Source organism: Lithobates pipiens, unplaced genomic scaffold (assembly GCF_037356315.1).
Source record: "Lithobates pipiens isolate NorthernLeopardFrog02 unplaced genomic scaffold, aLitPip1_a1.2 Scaffold_19, whole genome shotgun sequence".
Taxonomy (NCBI): Eukaryota; Metazoa; Chordata; class Amphibia; order Anura; family Ranidae; genus Lithobates; species Lithobates pipiens.
The window spans coordinates 170,353,582-170,370,258 of record NW_027507764.1 but is presented as its reverse complement, the minus strand read 5'-3'; the positions used below and the strand labels follow the sequence as shown (position 1 = coordinate 170,370,258).

Sequence of the window (16,677 nt, the reverse complement as noted above, 5' to 3'; positions counted from 1 at the left end):
CAATTAAAAAAGGTTTGTTTGTAACATTCAATTATACGCAAAAAATGTAGTCATATCAAAATAAATTGATTACTGTGATGAGAGCCTAGCATGAAATTATATGATCGTCACAACAGGGGACCGCCACTCGTCTAAAAAAAAACAAATACCTACCCAAAGGTTCCCCGAACGCAGGCACGGAACCAAAGCCACCCGGAGACTATCAGGCAGTGATTGCCGCACTGGGGCTACAGAAGGCTATTGGAGACCTAGCATATAAGAGCGGAAAAAAATCTAACAATTGTGTGTCTATATATATATATATATATATATATATAGAGTACAGGGGAACATTAATAATAAGGTTACACAGAGTGGGCTAACATAGCCTCAATACTCACACTATAGAAATTAAGATAAAAAATAATAAAAAAGCAGGGGCGCCAAAAGCAATTGTGTATCAAAAATAGCCAATATAGGTATAAAATTTATTGCACTGGCATGTTAATTAACTAGGAAAGAAATAAGAATAAATAATAAACCATGTTAGTGTTTAAGCCTAACATTAATACAAAGTGTCGTTTAAGGAATCCCAGTGAAACTGTCTTGAGGAAATAAGCCCCATGTCCCTTACCAATAAGGAAAAATATATGCAGCCAGTTCCTATAAAAGGGTGAAATAATCACCCAGCTGAAACAGGAACCACTAAAGAATATTGGCTAGAGCAGCTAGAAGATATCACCAACAAGAATAAAGGCATCTAGAAAACGGAAGCGAATGAGGCAGCATGACATAGCAATTGAAGGGAAAATTAAGAAAAAGCACTGGGAAAGATTGAAGAAAGTACATACCAAGGAGCTAGCGCAAACAGATAAGGTGCCCCTGGAGTCCAGCAAAAGTGAAGCTGCACATGCTGGCTTTATATAGAAAGGCATCTGCGCATGCGACTGTCATGTCATTTGGGCAAGTACCAATGAAGCTACCTTCCAAAGGGGGCTGATGGAGCAGGCGAGCGATTAGAGAGTGTGGAGTAGGGGAACAATAGCAGAGGCCACCCAGCAGGATGGTACTCACAGAAAGATACAGCCCTTGGGTGTCCATGCAGCCAAGGACAGCAGATCGGCTGATGTCAGCGGGGGGGGGGGGGGGGGGGAGAATGGTACCAGGACTGCACACGGGGAAGAGGACATGGCATTGGGGGACAAGGAGAGGGTCCCCTAGAGGGATAATAGCTGTCCTCTATCCCTTCCTAGTTTTGCTTAAAGTATTAGATCTCACATGAGAAAGGAACATAAGGGGGCGCTGAACTAAGTGCAATATGAAGAACACCTGCATTTATTAAAGTAAAAAAGCAGCTCATGTTTATGAAAGACTATCTATTGTACAGCACAGGGTGGATTTTATTTAAATCAAGTTGATTTTAAATCACTAGTAAAAAGGCTTCATTTAAATTAATTTGATTTTAAATCATAATTTTTAAAGAGCAACTGTACCTCAGCTGCTCCTCCTTTTGACCCGCTGTTGACTCACCAGCAGTCCCATTCACTTTAATGAGACGACTAGTGATGTGGCAGTGACACAACAAGGTAGGGACGTGGCGGCAGCAGGCGAGTGGATGCTCGCTAACAGACGCTGCCATGATTTAAATGTAAGGAATACTTTGCTGGTAGTTTAGAATCTTTAATATTTGAAAACAAAATGGTTTCCTATTTAGAATAATAAACTGTCAGATTAGTAAAACAGCAATCTCAAAGCAGATTCAATCATACAGTTTGTTGTGTACATAGATTTGCAAAAAAAATGGGATAAAGGAATATTCCTGAACTTTGTTTTATCTCATGGTTACTGTGAAATTGTGTGAATGCATCAATGCAGTGCATTCTCAGCTTGCAGAGCTTGGATTCATTGAATGAGTTTACCAAAAATGTAAATATTGCAGAATATATAGCCTCATGCTACATAACGAAGCTCCATTTCATGCTGAATAAACATTATTAATGTATCTTAAATAGAAAACAATCTTTTAGATTTTCACTCCAAAAGCTTTTTATGAAAATAAATTAGATTTAAATCAAAAACATCCAAATTTTTTTTGATTGTTTGATTTTTTTTTTTTTTAAAACAAACATTCAGTCTCCAGTACTCTCCCAGTGTAGCACAGTGTCCCTGCTCTGACAGAGATCATGGCCAAAAGCTGCAGGAACCAGGGGTTATCTCCAGCATTCCACGCTGCTTCCTGTGGCTTTCGACCTGTGATTTCGAGCAGGGACACTGTGCTATACTGGGAGAGTACGGGAGACCGTGTCGACTCCTTGCCTTGCCGCAGTACAATAGATATGCCTGTTCCATACACATGAGTTGCTTATTAACTTTATTGTTTAAAAAAAAAAAAAAAAAAAAGTTTTATTAACTTTTAATAACCCCAGGTAGTCTTCATGTTGCACTTAGTTTGGAAACCCTTGTGTTCCTTTCTTGTATTCCTACAGAGTATTGCTTCGATCTATGGGGGTGCTGCCACTGCTGCTGTGAAGCTGGACTAATATGGACCCTTTTTTTTTTTTTTGTTTTTTTTATCACGGACTCTTTTTATGACTTTTGATATTTTCGTTTTTTTATTATTATTATTATTATTATTATACAGGATTTATATAGCGCCAACAGTTTACGCAGCGCTTTACAATATAAAAAGGAGACAATGTTTTTATAGGTTATTCCTCATTTCTCCAGTGCCATTTTTTTTTCTATTGTCTTATGCCCCATACACGCTATCAGAATTTTGGTCGGAAAAAGAACACCAAGAACGCGGTGACGTACGATGGGACTAGAAAAAGGATGTTCAATAGCCAGTAGCCAATAGCTTCCATCTCGTAGTTGAATCTGAGCACGCGTGAGTTTTTGCGCTTCGGAATTGCAAACACAGAATTGTAATTTCCGATAGAAACTTTTTCCGTCTGAAAAATTGAGAACCTGCTCTCAATCTTTTGCTGGCAGAAATTCGGCCAGCAAAATTCCGATGGAGTATACACACGATCACATTTTCCGATGAAAAGCTCTCGTCTGTCTTTTGCTGGCTGAAATTCAGACCGTGCGCACGCGGCATTAGAGATCTTATATGTATGTAAAAACTTCAGTCTTTTTTTTTAATCTTGTAGATACTAGGATGCTGCAAATTTTTTAAGAACTTTTAAAGATCATTCACTTGAATATAGAGGAATGTATTGAATAAAACAAATCTTTTAAAATTTTGCAATGTGATGTGTGTTGTGCCCCATGCCCCATGCCAACATGAATTTGTGTGCTGTGAAGTAAAATATTGTTGTGTAAAAAAAAAAATATTGTTGTGTAAATGGCATGTATGTTCATTACTGACACAATGTATGTCTCTGTCTTTTACAGCTGTTGTCCTTGGTGGCATTTATATGTGAGGAGGTCATCACTCGGTGCCAAGTATGCTCTGGATTATATATATTTGAGTTTGTCAGCTGTAGTGCATTTTTAATCAGCCTCCTCATGTTGGTGGTTTACCTCTCACCTCTGAAAAATAAAATCAACATTCCAAGCTTCAAGAAAGTTGTAAGTATGGCTACTATTAACACGAATATAACTATATTATTTGGACCACACTTGGAGCTTGGCTATACAAGCACATGTCTTGAGTATTCATAGGTTAGTAGGAGCACTGTGGGTTGCTCATCATCCTACTGTACAGTTTTAGTAAAGTAACACGCACTACAGCCAGTAATTATTTTTCAGTTAGTCCACAAATTGTTTGTGGTTTGCCTCTAAATCTGAACATGGACCTGAACCCTGAAAGTGAAGATTTGCTATCTTAAAGAAAAAATCAAGAATTGTTAAATGTGCCTAAATGGTACCTTAGCGTTTTGTCTTGATTTCATTCAGAAAAATAGCAATATCTGTGCCCTGACCTTCATAGCGATACTGTATATCTGTATTATGTGCTATATCGTACTGTGTCACGTGAGATTTGGGGCGGTCAGCTCTATACAGCTCTTTGTTCTCCTTGCTGAAGAGAAAACTGTATGAAAGGACCTACAGTGGAAGTATTCATTCTGTGAATGACTTTTCTGAACATCTCTTGCTGCTTTTTGAATATTACCTGGTTAGTCATCAGAGGGCAGCTCTGATATGAGGAAGCAAAGTCCTACTCCCCTACCAAGATGGCTGTCTACACATAGAGACACAATGCAGAACAAGGCATGGCAAGTCAGAAATGGGGAGACAGATAAGCTTTGGTCAGCCTATGGCCTTTACTGGTGACTAGACATTTGCCCACTGTTTGTCTTTATTTGGCACAGTTTTTAGTGTTCAGGTCCTCTTTAAAATACATCTGTAATCTAGGATGCCATCTGAAATTATATTTAGCTGGCTGTCTTTTGGGTTTAGTCTTTGAGTCCCTGACATAGAATAAACGTGCAGTGATGTCTGAACACCTGATTTGCACATTTGTTTTAGTCCATTGATGGTCGCTTTATCTTGCTGGTTTGATTTGCATACCTGATCAGTCTTCATGCATATCTCTCAGATGTTTCTGGGTCTTACAGATCTTGTTTGGCTTCAGCAGTTGCCATACATTTCCATTTGTTAAAGCTGAACTTTTGGCTGAAAGAAAATCTATTTCCTTTGGTAACAGTTTTCCAGCAAACATGGAATTTGTTGTGCTAGTACATGAGCATCCTATGAGCTGAGATCTTACATTTCCAGCTGGGTGACTTTATTTTAATATAGACTTGTCAGGTATGCAAAGCTAAATCCCCAAATTAATTCAGAGGACACGCAAGAAGGTTTAGCTGTCTGTCACAGGAGATATTCTTCGGCCCACTTTGCATTGTTGCTTGCACAAATCTGATCTGTACGGAAGAGTCCTCAAAAATATACGATGCCTAATGACATCGCAAAATCAGTGATGGAAATCTGCAACATCTCACTTAGAGTGGAAGAAAAGTCTAATCATTCATAAAAATGTTCCCACCCCCTCCTCCTACCTACCCTGTATAAAAGATCTGTGTACTTGCTTATTTCTAATCCACTTTGGTTCAGTCATGTAATCCGGTTCCCTTGTGTAAGTGAGAGCTCAACAACGGCTGTGAATTCCTGGAGGCATGACGTCGCCCATAGGCTGCTATGACCCAGCCGGTGTCGGGGTCTCTCCTCTTGCTTGCAGTTGCCACAGGTGACACAGGGGAGCTGAAACTGCAGCTCACGTGACCGGAAAATCGCACCCGTTCCTGACACGCAGACAAATGCTCTGCTCTTTAGGGGTGCCATTAATTCCTAATGGAACACAAAGGCAAATGGACAGAGGCTAAAATCACAGGTAATGTGCCTGAAAACCACGTATATATCCGCCATGTGGCCAAACCGCAGCACAGTAGTATGAAACTAACCTTAGAGTGGGGCTTTTCTTCTACTTTTTATATAAGCACTTTTTTTGCAACTATAGTACCGGGTTGGACCACCTTTTGCCTTCAGAACTGCCTTAATTCTTTGTGGCATCGATTCAACGAGGTGTTGGAAACCTTCCTCAGAGATTTTGGTCCATAGTGACATGATGGCATCACACAGTTGCAGCAGATTTGTTGGCTGCACATCCATGATGCGAATCTCCCATTCCACCACATTCCAAAGGTGCTCTTATTGGATTGAGATCTGGTGAGTGTGGAGGTCATTGTCATGTTCAAGAAATCAGTTTGGGATGATTTGAGCTTTGTGACATGGTGCATTTTCCTGCTGGAAGTAGCCATCAGAAGATGAGTACACTGTAGTCATAAAAAGATGGACGTGGTCAGCAACAATACTCAGGTAGGCCGTGGCGTTTAAATGATGCACAATTGGTACATCAGACCAGGCAACGTTTTTCCAATCTTCTATTGCCCAATTTTGGTGATTCTGTGTGAATTGTAGCTTCAGTTTCTTGTTCTTAGCTAACAGGAGTGGCACCCAGTGTCTCACACAACTGCTGCTCACTGGATTATTTCTCTTTTTCAGACTATTCTCTGTAAACCCTAAAGATGGCTGTGTGTGAAAATCCTAGTAGATCAGCAGTTGTCTGACACCAACAACCATGCCACGTTCAAAGTCCCTTTTAAATCCCTTTATTCCCCATTCTGATGGTCGGTTTGATTAGGAAAGTTGTCTTTATTAAGTCTAGATGCCTAAATGCATTGAGTTGCTGTCATGTGATTAGCTGATTAGCAATTTATGTTATGAAGCAATTGAACAGGTGTAACTAATACAGTGGCCAGTGAGTGTATATTTTCCAAATATTATTATACAGGATTTATATAGTGCCAACAGTTTGTGGGGCAGTGCAGTAGGACTCAGAGGACTTATTAGAGCTTTCAGTCTAAAAGGGAGGGTGAAATGATACAAAAGGTAATAACTTTGGGGGATGAGCTTATGGAGATAGTGGAAGTACAGGTGTTGGCTGAAGGCCGGATAGGCTTCTCTGAAGATAAGGGTTTAAAGGGATTGCCTAAAAGTGGACAGAGGAGGAGCTAGCCAGACAGATTGGGGTAGGGAGTTCCATAGGATGGGAAAGGCTCAGGAGAAGTCCTGGAGGCGAGCATAGGAGGAGGTGACAAGGGAGCTAGCAAACAGGAGGTCTTGGGAGGAATGAAGAGAATGATTAGGTTGTATTTTGAGAATAGGTTAGTGATGTAGCTGGGGGCAAGGTTGTGGATGGCTTTGTAAGTTGTTAGTATTTTGAATTTAATTTATTGGAAGAGTGGCAGCCAATGAAGGAACTGACAGAGGAGTAGCAGACACTTTGCGGTTGGTAAGGTGGGTGAGCCTGGCAGCAGCATTAATGATGGACTGAATAGGGGGATAGCCTATGTAAAGGTAAACCAGTGAGGATGGAGTTGTAGTAGTAGAGGTGAGAGATGACCAGGGAGTTGATTTGGGAGCTTTGTGGTGTTGGTGGTTAGAAAGGGATGTATTTTGGAGCTGTTGGGTAGGTTGAGGCGGCAAGCTTTGGACAGTGATTGGATGTGAGGCTTAAAGGAAAATTCAGAATCCACCTATCACCCTGGCATGCGGGGGTGGGATGATGGCTGTGCCATTGATCTTGACAGAGTTGACAGAGGAAGAGGCACGTATTTAAGTAGAATTTGACATTAAAGGTGTGGAGGAATAAGTAGGATGAAAACCAATGAATAGTAAAGTCATGGAGACCAAAGGAGTAAAGTTCTATTGAGGAGGAGCAGGTGGTCAACCATATCAAACTCCAGAAGTAGGAGTACAGAAAATTGTCCATTGGTTTTTGCTGTTAGTAAATCGTTTGTGAGTTTTAGGAGTGCAGTTTCTGTGGAGTGTTAAGGGCAAAATCCAGACTGAAGGGAAGATTATTCTTAATGAGGTGGTCGCTCGTTTGGTTCTAGACCAGATGTTCAAGGAGTTTGGAGGAAAGGGAGCAAGGAGATGGGACGTAGGTTGTTAAGATTGGTGGAGTCCAAGGAAGGTTTTTTAAGTATGGGGGTGACTAGTGCATGCTTAAGAGAGTTGGAGAAGATGCAATTTTAATCGAAACTGAAGGGAACAGCAACAGAAACTTGGTGATGTCATTTTTTCCCCATCTCAACTCAGACAAGGCTTCCTGTAAAGGCACAAGAACAAAATATGACAGTTATAGTGTTTATTGAGCTCCATCTAGAGGATTATATGGTGAATTACAAATATTTCTGTTTTGCAGGATTTCTACATCACATTGGTCACCGGTGTATCGTTTTTCATTGCCTCCATTGTGTTTATTGCCACAATAGATACGTCAGAACTTGCACAGGTATCCACGGTAAGTTGTCATCTTCTGTTATCTAAACTTCACAACTGCTGTGTGTACCAGAAAATGTCTACAAGTGCCTTGTACCAACTACTCGGTTTTCTCAATAGAAGCATCTGAAGTTTATTAGAATGGTTAGAACTTTTCTCAGATTTTTATTGCACCTGGGGATTCACCATTGTTACTGCTACAGAAAGTGATTGAAAATGCAAAACATTCCCAGCACCTCTGGTTCATCAGAATTGGAGGTGAGCAGGAAGCTTGCTGCTCAGGTGATGATGATCAAGGTGGTAATAAACCCAAAACCAAAATGTAATATATTGCAGCTTACCAATCATTCGATGTGCTGGCTGCATTCACTTCCTTTTTTCACACTCTTTTTGTACCTGGTGATCTAGCCAGTAATGCACCTCCTGTAATAGAGTGCCCCCACTCCAGATGAAGGAGCACATGGGGCACCTTTTGGACAGCAGCCTTGTCAGTCTGGGAGGAGGATGCACTGGCAGTTTTAAATACACTAACAAATTAAAGCTATACTCCTGCTCACAGTGCAGTCACACCAACAGTTTTTTTTTTCCTTTTGGGATAAATGTTTTTTACATGAATAAATAAAACGGCACCCTTAATTGGTATCATCACCTCATGGCATATTGATATGCACCACTAGGCTCAATCTAGTAACGCCTGGGGCTCCCCCTCCTCCCAGTGTCCGAGGGTACCAGACGATCGTCCCAACCTTACAATTCAGCCCTCGGAATGGATTACATTGCCCACATGTCTGTTATTATTGTTTTGCCATTTGTATCCATTGATACGACTATTTCCTATATCCTAATGTATGGTTGACATTGTTCACCCCCCCCTTTTTTTTTTTCTTCTGCTCTTCCTGAAAACTTCAATACAAATATTGGACAAGAATACATAAAAGCTTATCTAAGCATCCCTGTTAGTGATAAATGGTTTGTCTCAACACTCTAACTGCTACATATGCAGGATAGCTTGTTATGTTGAAAAGTAACACTTACTGGCAGGATCACAGGTGAAACTAAAAAAAGCCTAAAAAGAAAATGAATGCAGCCTCCACATCTAAGAATTGGTAAGCTGCAATATAATAAATGTTTGCTTTTGGGTTTAATTTTCCTTTTTAAGAGAGAATTTTCCTCCACTTTGGGGGAAGTTTTATCTCTCTACTTTTGTCTCTGGGACAGGAATCTCCCTAATAGGCCATAAACGGCATATAAAAAACTGACAGGGGTTGCAGCCAATTCCTACACCATCAAAACACTTTTTTTTTTTTTCCCGTGCTTTAATAGCTATAGCTCCTGTAACAGAGCTAAATACTTTAGGGGTCCAGGAGTTTGAAAGCTGCAGTCTTCTTCCCCTTCTTTCCTTAGGGATAGCAGGATGGATCAGAGTGATTCTGATTGGTTGGAGCAAAATCAAAATTGCTCTGATCTAGAAGATAAGGATATAGGATAAGACCACAGATTTCAAATCCCCAGACCCTTGCACTAGTTGTGTGGGCAGTGAAAGCTATTCATCCATGGAGGTAAGTGCAGTGGGGGACCAGAGGAGGTGTAGAGGGGGTATGGTGTTCATTTTTTTTTTTTTTTTTTTGTGAAAAGGTGAGCTTACACTTTAATTATTGATTAAAATCCACTTCCCCATGTGTGCATATCGATTGTCTGGGTTATCAACGGTAGATTGATTATTCCTATCGGAAGAGATTGACTGGAAAGGAAATTGTTTGTTTATTGAAGTGTGAATGGCCACCATTGTTACTAATGTCTTGTTTTGATTTCTCTTTCAGGCTTTTGGGTTCCTTGCATCCTTTGCATTTATAGGAGAACTCTATAACATGTGGAAAAATGACTACTTACAAAGGAAAGACAAGCCCAAGACGACACCAAATGCTGAGGGGGAGCCTCTAAACCACCCCGTGCAAGAAAACCCCTAAAACGAAACTATGTGTACATTCTGCTACAGCTATGCAGCCTCTCTATCCTCCACACTTGTATTGTCTGTTTTTGAGTCATGAAATGTGTGACATCACAGCTGATATTCCAGGACCGCCTATATCACAAAATCTATTACAGGAATCCTTTATCTACATCTTTTCAATAAGAACGGTCTGTTCTGTTTTTTCATTGTAGGTTTGCCCAGGGGCAACACAGTCCTAGCTTGTGAGAAATATGGCTCATTATAATTATGTAAATAATTCATGTGTTTTTTTTTTTTTTTTTTTTTTTTAAATAATTTTCGAATGCAGACTAATACACCAAGGAGAGAGATTTTCTTTCAACCTAAATTGCTTGCTCCCATGAGCGGACCTCATCTTCATATTGCCATATACTGGCTTCTACTAGCGTAGGTGAAACAAAATATTTATTCCCCATAGGTTACTATAAAAATAAAAAAATAAATCTTAAAATGATAAAAATCATTTATTCAGGGATGCCATATCGTCCCTCCATGCACAGATATGTCTAGCTCTGTAAAATGTATCACCGGTAACTATTGCAGTAGCTTGGGCCAGAAGCTGAATTTAATCAGCAGAATATATCTGATATATTTTGCTTATCATAGCTAGTGCTGCAAAGAGCCAACCCCATCCACAATGGATATGTAAGATCCGCATGGCTTATATCAGGTTATATAGCATGTTAACAACTTTTGTATCTCTCAGATTTCAGTAGCAAGATATCCCCACCACAATTTTCACTACTACACATATGACATGGCCGGACTTTGTTCTCCCTTTACTTTTGAGGATGATCGTATGGATGAACTAAGACAAGTTGCAGAGAAATTTCACTGTTGGAATCTTCTATAGATTTCTGAAGCCAACCTGGTAGATCCTAAAGCTGAGGTGTGCCCAAAAATCATTTGCAAAGGTAAAATAAGATAGCTGCTGCACCATTTGCTATATATCTTCCGTTTTACTAAAGCTGCAGTCTCCCGCTGGCGGCAAACATCCAATGCGGAAGCTTGTATTTCCGACTGTGGTACACTGATCATTCATAAAAAGCTTTGCATTGTTTTTTGCAAGGTGCTCTGTGATTAGAGGAGGTGTAGATGAATGGCATGTTTTCCAATCCTCCAATCACAGAATGCCTTGAATTCATTGAAAAGAATGCAATGCTTTTTATGAAGGGAGGAGGCGCTGAGCGCATAGACGGGACTATAAGTCTCAGCACTGGATGTTTGGTGCAAAAAGGAGACTGCTGCCTGATTTAAAAGTATGATATGTAACAAACACTGCAGCAGCCAGATATGGGGCACACGTCATTAGACCTAACTTATTTCTACTGAGAAAATTTATTTTTTCCTATATTTCAGCTTCAATTTATATCGATAATTGGGGCTGGACTTTTACAGGTTAACCTCTCTGTATGATCAGCAGATACTGTGTATCCATGGCAGCCCACAGAGTGACATTTAACTGCCGTTCACACCGGTTGCCACTTGACAGATCAAAGTTGCATGATCAGTCACCCCCTATTTGCCGATATGGAACCGTTCAAATCGGTACGACTTGAGTCGCTGAGACTTTCAAAAAAGGTTTGTGCACTATCTTGGTGAGATTTCATGTGTGACTTGCTTTGACATCTGGGCATGAAGTTGCAAAGAGATGTCGTAAAACCGTATAGTAGCGCAACTTCAAAGCCGCACCCGGTGTGAACTGGGGCTTAGATATGAAATTTACTCTTCTAAATGTTTGCCTGCATTGGATAATGATTCTGGCAGTGTGAGGTCAGGCCAAGAGGTAATATACAGCCCAGCCAGCCTCATTTACTTTCATATAATTGGGGGCATAACACAAGGATAAAGCAGGCCATAATTAACCATATCTGGACTTGCCACAAGGTAGATCTTATTTCTCCTATATAATCCTCATATTTTACATTGTTTATGCCTTTTCTTTTTTGATATATATTTTTGTAATCATCCAGCGTGATGCGCGTGTTTTCAAAAAGATGTTTTAACTATGAACCCTAAATCCATATGCACAAAGGTGTGTGTGTGTGTGTGTTTTTTTTTATTTTTTTATTCTTTAATGGCCACCATTGATTTTTAACTAATAATGTTTCTGATTATCAATTGGAACAATGTAAATTATCTGGAATCTTTTAAAAATGTTATGTTATTTTTAATTTGTATCCAGGTGAAGCCGACTTTCACCTGCTATACATTTTAGCAATAGATCTAAAGTTTGTGAATATGTTCTTAATGTAAGCACTTATTTGACATTATAGGCAGGTGCGCGCACTGTGCAGGAGCTGCCTCTATTGCTGCCGTTACCTTGCTAGAATGTAATACACTGCAGTATACTTTGCATAGTGGGATGACATTTGTGAAGTTAAAATTTACAAAGACATTTTTTTTATTTGTATTTTTTTAACAGAATATGAAGGAGTTTAAATACAGGTCTTTTTATTTAAATTTTTTGCAGTCAGTCCTTTTGTGTAGAATTCCCAATGGAACAGGTGGCCTCTATGGGAGACTTTCCCTGACTTCCTGTTTAGTGACAACTCTAAAAATTTGGCTATCCCATTATGTTTTGTCTTGGAAGCAGTGGTTACCAGGATAAAGAGAGGGTGACTCTCCCCAGCTGTGACACAGAAAACTAAAATCTCATACTTAGTGATTGTAAAGTCTTTTTGTTATTTTAATAGAAAAATTTTTTATACTTGCCTGCTAAGTGTAATGGTTTTGCACAGGGCAGCCCAGATCCTTCTCTTCTCAGGTCCCTGGCTGAAGTTCTTGGCCCCTCCCTCCTGTTGAATACCCCCACAGCAAGCAGCTTACTATGGGGGCACCGGAGTTGAGCTGCAGCTCCTTGTATCCATTCAGACACAAAGCTGCTGCCCTGCCCCTCCCTCTCCCGATCGGATAGCCGAGATACTCGTGGATTGAGAGGGGGCTCCGGTAAGTATTTGGGGGGGGGGGGCAGCTGCACAGAAGGCAATTAGACCCCTTTCACACTGAGGCGCTACAGAGCTTAAAATAGCACCTCTCTTGTCTCTCCAGTGTGAAAGTCTGCTTTCAATCTGGAGCGGTGCGCTTGTAGGACACATCTTTTCAGCACTGTAGGAGTGGTGTATACACCGCTCCTAACGCACCCCTGCCCATTGAAAACAATGGGGCAGCGCCACCAAGCCATTTTTCACGGCTTGCAGGGGTTAAAACCACCCGCTAGTGGCCGAATAGCGCCGCTAAAATGACGGTTTACTGCCGATGCCCGCCCTAGTGTGAAAGGGCTCTTACGTTAAGTGGGCATAGAAGTTCAGTCTCTGTACAAATACAGACTAGCACACGCTTTTGTCATATGTACACTACTAGAGCACTGTTAAAATGTGTAGACTACAAATTTAAATCAGATTTGGCATCTTTGATTAAAAAAAAATCTGGTGTTTTATCGTGTAAAAATTTTGTGTAGTGTCACCATAAACATTACAAACTTTGTACAATCAACTTTAGATTTACCAAAGCTCTGTAATATGAAGACCTGACTAATCTATCCAATCAGGCAGGCATTTGCACTAGTTGATAGTTATAAAGGTAATGTAATGTATGTGGTGATCTTTTAGACCTTTCGATTTTCAAGAAACCCTTTGATTGATGGAATCATATGTGCCTTACATGTTTCTAAAGGAAATGCCACAACTGCGGGGTACTTTTTATTTTTTTATCTCCAGCACAGTGTTTTGATATCAACCATGGAAACCAATCATACTGAAGATTGCAATAGAATGGGCAGGTAAATGATTGGTTTCTCTGGGTAACTAAACATCATTGCATGGCAACATGTTATTAAAGCGAACCTGAGAGGCTAGGTATATAGAAGCTGTCATTGCTGATTTGTATTTAAAGGAGTAGGCTGTGGGTTGCAATCCTACAATACATAATGAAGCCTGGATCAGGATGACAGTGCGGAAGCTGGCTTTAACTAGCTATAATATCTTCCATATTTCTACTCTCGTGATTTCACTTCATTATACATTTCTAAATTTACACTATCATGTGTTCAGTCTGTTAAATCTGGTATATTTATCCACTCATATTATATTTCTTTTTTTTATATAATTCCCTGATAATTAAGTGATAATACATTGCACTGAGATCATGGCTTTATCTAATCTCAAATGTGTAAATAAAACCTTCAAATGTAATTGATGAAACTTGTCTTGGTGTTTTTTATTTTGGAGAAAAATGATCAGAATATTTTAAGTATTCACTCAGTTTAGTAAAGATGGAGTTGAGGGCAAACATACTTTCTGTCAGAAGAGGTGTGTGCCTCATTAACAGAGCAGTCAGGCCTGTTACAGGTCTATCTGTGCCACCTGCGCCAGTTTTTCTGAAACAGAAACTAGTGCAGGTCTGCCTCTAACAATATGGCAGTTTTCCATAGAGAAAACTCGCCGATTACTGTCATTTGTTACCTGTCAGCTGTCATTTGTTACCTTGTCATGTGGAATGTGAGCAGTCAGCCAATAGTTCACATCCCTCTCTCTCTTCCCTTGTAGTGATCATACTACATGAGCAGAGACTGCCCTCCCTGTGTTCTGAGTGCAGAGGGAGATGGGGACGAGCAGAGAGATCAAAGCATGTGCCTGTCATAGTCACAGAACAGAGAATGGATCACCCCTTTTGTTAGGAGCAATCTGCATAACTCTTGGTTGGATCCCCCGCCATATTCTCCTAAAAAGGCTATGCTATATATAAGCTGAATTCCTGGAATTGTAAAGGAAAAAAAACCTTGCAGTGGGCCCTCAGTGCACCGCAAGGCTTAAATGCTTGTTGTTTCTAGGAGTATTGGAAGACGCTGTATTACTTACTGTGCTCCTGACTGTCCTCTCCTCCCTGGCGCTCGAGGCTGTGAGCAGTCCCTCACCCTTGCAATAACCCTTAATTGTTTGTGGAGGAGAGGAGCGTGCAACCACGGCTGGGATCACCTTGCAGAGTTGGCAGTGCCAGACCAGTCGTGTGGATGTAGGAATCCCAAACCAGGGATAAGGTATTACTCCTCCTTCCTGTAGGTCTTAGCCTTAATGAGCATTAACTCTTGTAGTGCGAGGCTTTTATTTTCCCAACCCCGAGTACAGCTTTAACCACTTGCCGACCGGCTCATGTCGATATACGGAGGCAAAGTGGTTCGTTATCGCGAATTGGCATATGGGTATATCTGTACCTCTATGGGCGATAGCCGGTGCAGGCACCCACTGCATGACAGGTAACCCGATGGGCGTGCACGAGAGCAGGAACAAGGTTCTGCCAGGAGAGAAGAGACCTATCATTCCTATTAAGTTAGAACAACGATGTCTCTTCCCCCTAGTCAGTCCTATCCCCTCAGTTAGAACCCACCTGGGAAACGCACATTTAACCCCTTGATCTCCCCCTAGTGAATGAATGAATTAATGAAATACTTGTATAGCGCACAATGCAAACTGAATCGCCTCTAGGCACTGTGGTGAGCTTTGATCATCTGCTAAAAGAGGAAGGTCTTGAGTTTTTTCCTAAAAGCCAGGTGATTTTCTTCCAGGCGGATGTTGATTGGTAGATCATTCCATAGCCGAGGCCCTTGGACAGCGAATCTCCGATCCCCCTTGGATTTATACCAGGCTTTGGGCACGAGGAGGAGGTTTTTGTTGGCTGATCGAAGACTGCAGTTTGGTGTGTAATGATTTATTTTCTCCATTAGGTATTGCGGAGCTTCTCTATGCACGCATTTGTGGGTGAGGCAAAGGGTCTTGAACGTGATCCGATTTTTTTACGGTTAGCCAATGTAAGCTCCTCAGCGAAGGAGAGATGGATTCCCAGGTTTTTTTTCCTGTTATCAGCCTTGCCGCCGTGTTTTGTATCAGTTGTAATCGCGCAAGTTGATATTGTGGTAATCCTATGTAAAGCGAGTTTGCGTAGTCCAGTCGTGAATTAATGACTGTTCCAACTACCACTGCTTTGTCATTCTTTGGGATAAAAGGGATGAGTCTGCGAAGCATGCGCAGCAGATGGTGAGATCCACTGACTACAGATCCTATTTGCGCATCCATTGACATTTGTGCATCTAAAATAACCCCGAGACTCTTCACTTTGGTCTTTGGGGAAATAGTCTGCCCAAAGACGGTTGGTGGAGACCAGGAGGTTTTGGTTGCGGGCTTATGATTTGGGTGTAAGATAAGAAGTTCTGTCTTGTTCAGCTGGAGGGAGTTAGTGGTCATCCAGTCCTCTATTGATTTGAGGCAGTTTTCAAGTTGTTGGTGATCTTTTTTTCCATTGATCCGGAAATAAAGTTGCGTGTCGTCAGCGTAAGAGTGGAATCAGAGATCTGAGCATCTGATGATTTTAAGGAGTGGGCGAATGTAAATGTTGAAGAGAACAGGTGACAAAGGAGAGCCTTGAGGGACTCCGCAGGTGACTGCCCGAGTTTCGGAGAGGAGCTGTGCTAGTGTTAACCCCTTCCCTACCAGTGACGTTTACACAGTAATCGGTGCATTTTTATAGCACTGATTGCTGTATAAATGTCAGTGGTCCCAAAAGTGTCTTGTGTGTCCATCGCAATGTTGCAGTACCGCTAAAAATCACAATCACCGCGCGATTGTCGGTTAAAGCGCCGCATCATTCTTTCCCCCTGTCAGGGCTGCCTTAGCCCTTCCTCCTCTGGGCTGGCTGCTCAGCTGTCGGCTAATTGCCAGCTCTCGTCTCTCTCCACAGTTACCAGCTGTTCCCAATGATGCTCGTCTGACCTGCCTATTTAAAGCCTTCCAGATCACTTCTCCTCTGTCTTCGTGTTGGTCACATCACAAGGAACCAGCTCCTGCAGTTTGTTTCAAGACTGGCTTGCTGACATCCCTCCTGGCTCTTTATCCTGCTTGCAGCTGCTCTCCTTGGATCCCTGACTT

At 41.2% G+C, this 16,677-nt stretch overlaps 1 protein-coding gene across 1 annotated transcript in view; it reads left to right on the top strand.

Moving 5' to 3' along the window:
* CMTM6 (CKLF like MARVEL transmembrane domain containing 6) overlaps positions 1–13,959 on the top strand; it is a 51,135-nt gene extending 37,176 nt beyond the window's left edge. The window contains exons 2-4 of the mRNA XM_077491465.1: positions 3,376–3,552; positions 7,691–7,789; positions 9,588–13,959. Coding sequence (XP_077347591.1) covers positions 3,376–3,552; positions 7,691–7,789; positions 9,588–9,734 — 423 coding nt within the window. The 3' untranslated portion in view covers positions 9,735–13,959. The remainder of the gene's footprint in view (positions 1–3,375; positions 3,553–7,690; positions 7,790–9,587) is intronic.
* The last annotated feature ends 2,718 nt before the right edge of the window (positions 13,960–16,677 follow it).